At 38.6% G+C, this 9,158-nt stretch overlaps 1 protein-coding gene across 1 annotated transcript; it reads left to right on the top strand.

The window, feature by feature from the left end:
- Positions 1-234: 234 nt before the first annotated feature.
- Positions 235-8,929, top strand: nkpd1 (NTPase, KAP family P-loop domain containing 1). The gene is made up of 6 exons (XM_063881238.1): positions 235-811; positions 1,647-1,703; positions 2,297-2,413; positions 4,697-5,025; positions 5,180-6,640; positions 6,932-8,929. Exons 2-6 carry the CDS (start codon positions 1,685-1,687, stop codon positions 7,220-7,222), a joined length of 2,217 nt encoding a protein of 738 aa, XP_063737308.1. The 5' UTR covers positions 235-811; positions 1,647-1,684; the 3' UTR covers positions 7,223-8,929.
- Positions 8,930-9,158: the final 229 nt, after the last annotated feature.

The following is a 9,158-nucleotide window of genomic DNA, read 5'->3' as shown; positions in this document are numbered from 1 at the left end:
AACTTTGGAACATTATGTATTAAATACACAGTTTATTTGTAGTAGCTTTTGAAGGACTTGTCTTGTGTATACTGCGACACCAGATGGTAAAAGAAAGCTACTGCAAAAAATAGAATCGAGCCAAGGGAAATCTGGCTTCTAGCTTGTTCGTCAAAGCTTGACTAACCAGTTATGTCATAACAAATACGGCTCTGGGCAGAAAGGCTTTGGTGCTGCTGCTTTGGCAACTTAAGCTCTATGCATGTCAGTTCAGGCCAGGAAGAGGAATCCAGCTATTCCCAACCTGAGGGACTTCCAACTAGGAATTCAGTTCATGATTCATGCAGACCTAAGGCTCCAGCATGGCAATCACTCATTTGTTACATTTTTGCAGGAAGTGAAAAACTTGGATAGTGAATGCCAGAAGCTATCAACAGAATGATTTTTGTACCTCGTAATGCTTTCAGGAACTACCCACTTCACTCGGATGTTATGAATAGGGTAAAAATTGGGAGCAGCAGGAGTAGTATGGTGTTACGGATTGGAAAAGGAGAATGGAAAAAATGTAAAGCTCCATCCCTCAGAAATTATTCTTGCTTGTGACCTCACTTCCTGGAAAATATCCGTCCCACAGACGTTGCCTGTGGTCACCAGTTGCCTTTTCTTTCCTTCTGTTATCAGTGTTATTAAGTTTTACAGCATTTACGTCATGGGGGTTTAATGTTCACCAAGCCTTAGCTGCATGGTCCTTTCCTCCTTCTGGATATGTTAATATTAGCTATTCAGAGAAGAGTCAAAGTAAAGATCAGAACTGACATTGGAAGATAAACAGGTAAGCTTGTTTCATTATTAACACATTTCTACCACATCAGTTATTATCTTGGGAGCTGGGAGCATAATTAAAGTTCTATGGTTTACAGTACTGGTTTGTTAACATTTATATGACGTGTACAATCAAAGTAAAACATACCTTTTCTTTAAGCATATCTTTTAGATGTATTTTGGTCTGTTAGACTATAGAAGTACATTAGGCATGTGCAGACAAGAAACAATGGGAGTGAAGTATGTTGCCAGAAGGGGAAAGGTCTAGGTAGTGTAAGGTAATCATTGACAGAGCAAAACTGTTGACATTTACATGCACAAAAGAACAGCCTGTATTCCATGGAGAGAGCATAAAACAACTCCTTGTAATGCCTGTCAATCAAAACTCAGAAAAAGGAAAAATACCTGTGGGTTGTAAATTGTTATTTTTGCTGCTTAAGCACTCTCAAGTACCTTTATTCCACATTTCCATTTAGTTGTAGAGGTGTTAAGTACATGAACAAACAGATCTTTCACACTGAATACCCAAGTTAAACTGAGTGTACTTAAACAACACAAGGGTTGTCAAAATGATTGGGTTTTTGCATAGGAGCTCCTCTCACTGATGACTGAGAGCACCATAGTTTAATCAGGCATGATATACAGCGAGGAGGGACCTGTTACCAAACGGAAAACACACACACACACACACACACACACACACACACACACACACACACACACACACACACACACACACACACACACACACACACACACACACACACACGTGCACACACACACACACACACACACACAACTCCACAGTCTGCATTGAATTCCCTTATGTTTCTCATTCTTTGCAGGTTAAGGGGATTTCTCTCAAAGCTCCCACACAGTAGTCATGTATAATCCAACAAAAGGTGAGTTTTGCAGTTTATGATTTAATGGATGAATATTAGAATTAATGTGTGCATAAGTATGAATGCCAAAATATCTAAACCACGGATGAGCGGGTCATTAATGCAGGGTCCTGTCTTACCTCATGCAGTTTTCATCACAAAACACATAATTTATCCAGCAGTATTCATCTTGAAACACCTTCTCTATGACTTGTTTCTCTTAATTGTTGTCATTATGGATAGCAGAGAGTACAGAGGATGTATTTTTGGTTTGACACTCCTTCTTTGTGCATTAATAAGTTCACCATATAAATTCCTAAATGAACACGTGTTATGTGCACTACACCTGTCATTTCAGCTCAGTTCAACACTATTGATCTGAAATCATCCTTGGTTTTAACAAATAATATGTTCAGTAAAGATTAGTGTTTTGAGCATGTCTATGGGAGATCCAGTTTTCTCAGCTTAAATGTCTCAAATATCTATTCAGCTATTTATTGTATGTTATGTGTTTGCTATTAGAAGACTTTGGTTAAAGATATTAACTAATGGATTCAGAATTTAAATATTAAATGAGTATCAATGTTGTGTTTTCATCCCAAATTTCCTTTCAGATGATGTATATGCATATGCATTGTCGAAGACCCTGACAAAAGTTTCCTCACCTGCAACTGTAGGACTCTACTCTTCATGTCAGAATCGAATTAACATGATCCTCGGACAAATGGAAGGTATGTTAACACATAGCCTGTCGTCTCTTTTGACTGCTGTATGATTACAATGACAAATTTAAGGCAGTGTCCAAAGTCTACTTTAGAGGAACTTCAGATTAGATTAGATTCAACTTTATTGTCATAGCACAACGAAAATGTAGTTTGCATCCAATCAGAAAGGGCCAAGAGTTGTGAAGTGCATTAGTTTTCAATGAATTTACATAACAGAACAAAGATAAGTTTTAGTATGTTATCTTGAAAATGAATGTTGGCATCAAACATAAAACTTCAAATGAATTATTGTCATTTAATTGACACCACAAAGTACACTGTAAACATGACTGAAGTGCTTGAAACAATGATATATGTTGACTGTAAAAACTGCACATGCTAATTAAATGCTATGGCAGCATAGTAAACCTTGTGTTTTTTCTTTCGCACTGACATGGACCCTGTGGTCATAAAAATCACTGAGGTACTTCTTGGCATATGATTCGGCTGTTCACAACCTCAGCGCCGGCTCATAGTTAAATCATTTCTTTACAACTGACTGAAAGTAGACTGTAGATTGTATTTCTAATCTGTAGGCCTCTAGGGGATATTTGTGTTCAGTACACATTCTCCTCAACATTGTTGTCAGCAAAAAAATAAAAACAACAGTGCATTCAGAAAGTTTTAGGACCCCTTAACTTTTTGTCATTTTGTTGTGCATCAGCTATATGCTAATTTATCAATGATTCTACACCTGTGTTTCCGACACAAAGACTTGGGCTGGCCACCCAGGAAATGTAACAGAGCGAAATACATTATCTAGTATAACGCTAGATAACGCAAACATTATTTGCAAGGGACAAATCATATTAACATAAACTCATCACTCAGTTGAAACACCTTTGGCAGAGTTAAGAGTCCTGAGTGAGTCTTCCTGGTTATGACTGATTTCTTCCTGACAAGACATTTATAGTTAAGGCCAAACAGTTAAATTGTTTTCACAGACCCCAGAATCTAGAGTTGTGTAGTTCTTACAGTGATTTAGGAAAGGCTTCATGTGGATATATGGTTGTCCGCCTGACTAAAGCCTTTCTCTCAGTTTGGGTCCCTGAGTCCCCTGCTATTATAAACTTCCTTACAGACGCTAAAGTCTTTATTCACTGTGTTCCTGGAAACCTCCAAAACAGTCTATTTCAATTTATTTTTAAGCTTTTCCCTGATCTGGGCTTAGACACAATCTTGTTTCTGCGGACTGTTACGTTGACCTCTTGGCTTGATTTTTGCTGTAATATGGTTTGTCTGCTTTGAGACTCATATGGGTCTTTCAAAAAAATGTCAATTACACTGAATTTACCCCAGGAGGACTCCAATCAAGTTTGGAAAAACCTCATAGATGATCAAGACAAATAAAGGGTACCTTTGCTAAATTTCAAATAACAAAAGGTTGAATACTTATTTGGGATACTTCAAATTTTTGTTTTTGATACATTTGCAAACATTTGCAAACAAAAAGTTCCTGTTGTTGCTTTGTCATTATGGGACATTATAAAAGGGGGACAAATAATAGTGATCTGAATGCCTTCTGAATGCTCTGTTTATCCGAGTACAAGGTCTTCTCAAATCACACAACTTAAATTATTATAAGCATATTTTCCTTTCATCAATGACAGATAAACAAGTGCCACCTTGAACTATAAAAATACATTTATGAATAACAAGCTCGGCGACTCCAAATGAATATGTAGTCAACATGCACAGGAAATATGTGAAGACTCAAACATGAGAAACACTTCTGTATTTGTAGAGTGACATTGAACAGACTGAATGGAACATGTGCTGCTATAGTGCAGGTCTCAAATTGAAAGGACCTGTATCAGGTTTTCTCTTTGTGTTGTCCAAACGGTTTTGTGGATTGCCATCATTTTTTTAAATCGTGGTGGACATTATTACCCAAGTTCGACCAGGCTTGGTGTTCACATATTATTTTAAATTACAGATTGAAAGGCACAATCTTTTGCATGTTAGTTTTCCTGCAGACTGATTATTTTCCCTGGAGCAAGTTTCATGTTTAGCACCATGGCCAGAGTTGGTGCAAGCCAAATTTGTCCAATGAGAAGTTAAGGCTATAATATTCACATAACTTCTATTTATATCCTGTTTATGTCCAAGCCATTACCCAACATGGTGTTTTATCTATCTCAGTGTTCTCTCTCTCTGCTTTAACTTATAGGTTTATCCATTTATGTACCCCAAATTGCTTGAATTATGTATCTTATATAATAATATTATCTATGTTTTGTGACTCTTCAGTGTACATGAAGCAGGAAGCGTCGAGGATTGAGCAGGAATACAAAGGAAGGTTCAGGCCGCGCTCAGCTACACCATCATTGGGCGGTTTGCTTGCGCTCATTGGAAGAATGCTCTTCTACAGGCCCATTTGGACAGAGGACAACCTGCAGCATGATAACATCAGATTCATTTATGTGCATTTCAGTGCCTGGCATTTTGCAGGCAGTGACTTGCTGTGGGCCGGGCTTGCCATACGACTGTTTCAGGCCATGCAGATGAACTTTGGGAAATTACAGATTGTACTCTATCGAGTGGCTCAACATGATGAAGAAAAAGAAATCGAGAATAAGGTTTGGGAATTTATTTTCACTTCTCTAGGTTATTAAACAAAGAGTCTAGAGTTGTGCTAGCGGTTCTTCATGCTAACCTTCTTGGTTTATGATTTTAACTAGCATGTTAACGTTGTTCTGTTCCGTCTTTTTGTTTTTCATTTAAAAAAATTAGAGAGTGGAGGAAGGTCTTAACCATTGGAGGTCCAAAAAGGTCTGCTGCTGCCCTTTGTGGTTTCTTCTCCTCTGCATCCTCATGGTACCACTTTTCATCCTGGTTTTCAAGTTGACTTTTGGTCTTCCCGATCCTGAGATGAATCCAGGTGGAGCAGTGAATGGAACAGACACAAGCAAGGTAGGAGTGTTTGAGGGCCTGATCATCACTTCCATTGGACTCCCTGCAGTAAGCGCATTGAGGTTTGCCTTTCCGATGGTTAAGAACCTCATCTTCAGTCCGAATCAGAACATCAGTAAGGGAATGGACAATGAGCGGGTCAGCAGCCAACTTGGCTTCATGAACGAAGTCAGGAAAGAAATGTGGTTTCTCTCTCAATTCATCCAGTTTATGGAGGTGTTTGAGAGAAGGAAGATCAGAGTGGTACTGAAGATCACCAATCTTGACCGCTGCTCCCCAAAGAAGATAGTTGCAGTTTTGGATGCCATTAACATTCTGCTTTCAGATGAGGAAAGTCCATATATTTCCATTCTGTCCGTAGATCCAGATGTTCTTGTGCAGAAAGTGAACTTTGCAGATGGTTGCTTCAGCAAACAAGACAGAGCTTATGCACTGTTGAACGGAATCGTGACTCTGGCCTTTACAGTCCCACCACTGGGTGATGACTCAAAGCGCAGTTTATTTTACAACCTCGCTAGCAATTCAAAATCCCCTGAAGACATGAGCAAATATAAGCAAGGAACTGGGGCTCTCAAAAAAAACTCTTCCTCAGATTTATTCTCAGTGGAGTTTGCAATTGAAACGCAAGATTCATATCCACTGATGGATAAAAATACAGCTGCACTGGATGTAGAGGACGAGGAAGTAGAGAAGTTGGTTAGGAGCATCCAGAGCAGCAACGAAAGGAATCTTAACCAGTACATGTCAGAGGACGCCATGTCTATGAGGAGGGTGATCAACTCCATTCGAGTGACTGTGATAATCATGAAGGCATTGCAGAAAGAGCTTCCTAAACCAGAATACGTCGCTGCATGGGTAGTCTTAGCTAATCAGTGGCCCTGCCGCCTCAGCTGGATCCTACAGTGTGTGGAAGATGCTCAGCAGAGAGTAGATATTGATGTTGACAATGTTCCAAGGGCTTTCGATTCAAAGACCTTGTGGAAAGTCTTCCAAGAGAGCCGGGCAGAGCTGTATGTGATGAGTGCACAGATTGAGGACCTCCTCGAGCAGGATGGAGATCCTGAAATGTTTGAAAGATTTCTCACAGTAGATTTCAAATTCACCATAAAGGACTTGAAGACATTTGAAGAGTCGACAGTAAACCTGGATCATTCAATCAGGAAGCAGCTGGCTCACATCAGAGGGACATCCAGGCTGAAAGATTCTGGCTGGATGAGGAACCTAGCTCCTCTGCCAATCACAGCCATCATCAATATGGATACAGAAGATGTATGTAAAGAGGTAAGAAAAGATATGTTTAAGATTACAGTCTGGATTCATTTGGATTGAAAGGTGGTAACAGCAAGTGCAGTGTAACATTTGTTGGGGACCTACTTTATCAGATATACAACAGAAGAAAACCGTGTACATCTGAAGCGAAAACATTAAAATGTTTGGAAATTTTATTGCAAATGCAACAGGAAAAAAAAGTTGATATGATCACAGTATGATCACAGTAATCACAGGGAGGATTTAAAATAAATCATATTACTCTTGTGTTTATAATGCTCACATTTTTCTACTTTTTTGTAGTTGGAGAGGCTGGACTACCACAGTAAGTACAATGAAATTGTGAGAAGAAATAACCTCAATGGTTCAGCCCTGCTCTTTGGTGATAGAAAAGACCTCAAAGAGCTTCTTCAAATGTCCTTTGGTGAATGGACAACTTTCAGACTGCACTTCCTGGGTGTACCATCACATCTCAGACCACCATACAAGAACATGGCCCCGACAGCTTCTCATCCTCAGGCCCAGCCACCAGGACATCACTTCCACATTCCTAATCAGTACTCGTCTAATCCAAATCTAGTTAACAGCATGTAAGAATCCAATCCATGTCCAGTATCCCTAAAATGATGATCTGTAACACATATTAACAATGTTTAGAGTAACAACACGTGTGCAGAGTTCAGAAGTTTATTAACAGTGAAGTCATTACATTCGCTTTGTTCAGCTACAAGGGCTCGTGTTACTTGATTTTGCTAATCTCATGCAACTGTGACTAATGATTTTCACATACATGTCCGTTAACTTAAAGAAAAGCCCAACAATCAAAGATGTAGTGTTACCTAGAGGTCCAATCAAGTAGAAATGATCGAGACGTGATCGTACAATTGTGTTTATCATGGACACATTTTTCATTTTTATCAAATTATGAAATGCACATTTAATGCTTTTTTTTCAAGGTCCTGGTATTGTACATGCTAAATCAGTCACACCCATAGCTACAATGTGACACTTTGGTAAAAGTGTTTGTCACCAATAACACCTGTGCTTTTCCTTTTATAAATACGGAGAATGTTTGCTGTGAAAGACTTATGAGTAAGTGTATTTTTCTATCAATGTGCTATTATAGGTGGCACATAGACAGGATCAGAAGGACAAAAAGCTGTAAAACATGTTACATAAGAACACACACTCACAGACCTACTGCTTTTTTACTTTAAATCATTTTCCATAACTAATAAATATACAGCTTTGGAAAAAACAGACCACTGCAGCATTATCAGTTGCTCTGGTTTTACTATGTATAGGTATGTCTTGGGAGTTTCTTTATTGTATTCTATAAACTACAGACAACATTCCTCTGTGTTGGAATTCAACAGACACTGGAATGGCTGCCACACATGTAGAGATTGAGATTTAAGAACCACTTGGAGTGGCGTCTTAATTTTTTCCGGAGCTGTACATGTACAAATAAGAATACCATCTCAGTCTAAAATATGAAGCTCTAGAGGTGCTATTTTACAGTCAGTCTTTCTGTTTCTGCTCCTCTATCACACAAACTGTTGGGAAAATACTGAATGTAATCTTTCAATGACAGAGGTGCACATGATCATGAAGGCCCAAGTTTATTACAGTGTATATGACAGGATGTAAGATTAGAAGAACAGGACACACTGTTTTAGGCGTATGATAAGCTATGTGACAACGATTAACATGATTCAGCCTCTAGGAGATTGGCATATGACAAGCATGATCCATTCTGATGTGGGCCTTCGCTTATCTGAACAAAACGTTGTATACCGCTTTATACCGGTATTCTTCCATGTTGTGACTGTAACACCCTCTCCTGTGTATAAGCACGTTAAGGCGGTTGATCGGGAGGCTCCTTAATGCAGAACATTGCAAACTGATTTTAGCTTTTAGATTCAAATTTGTGTTGACCTTTTTTTAATTGTTTGTACAGTAACTTTACTCCCAAATCCATGAATGTTTATTACAAGGTGTGTGATCTGCCCATGCCATACACAAACAACTTTATGTTCAGGTTGTTGAAATCCTTTTGATGCATGGACAGAGGGATTGCACTTCAGAGGCAGGACAGGTTTTGCCAGAATATATTTGATATTTGACCAATTTAAATGTACTATGTTTACGAATACTTGATGATCCTTAAGAAAACATAAATATAATTACTGTATATGGTGCGGGGATCTGTAAGTGAATGATTCAGGAAACTCAATAAAATGTAAGTCCTTACAATAAAATGCAAGAGTAACCAAAAATAAAAAGGCTCATCAAAGCAAATGTTTTTTCAGTAGCATTTCTTCCTTTTTCTAAATACTTTTGCCCAGGCAATGTGCTGACTCAGTAATGATATTTCTACATCAAAGTGTTCTCATGGTGCATAATCAGCTGACGGGTTCATTTCATTTGGATTCCTTTGAACTATTTCCCTTGGAAAGTTGCAAACGTTAATTTAGAAATATGAGGCTCACAAACTGAGGCATTTACAGTACAAGCAATAACATTTCAC

This window comes from Eleginops maclovinus, chromosome 4 (genome assembly GCF_036324505.1).
Source record: "Eleginops maclovinus isolate JMC-PN-2008 ecotype Puerto Natales chromosome 4, JC_Emac_rtc_rv5, whole genome shotgun sequence".
NCBI classification, from domain to species: domain Eukaryota; kingdom Metazoa; phylum Chordata; class Actinopteri; order Perciformes; family Eleginopidae; genus Eleginops; species Eleginops maclovinus.
Note: the sequence above shows the minus strand (reverse complement) of the source record. Positions and strands in the feature narration are given on the sequence as shown.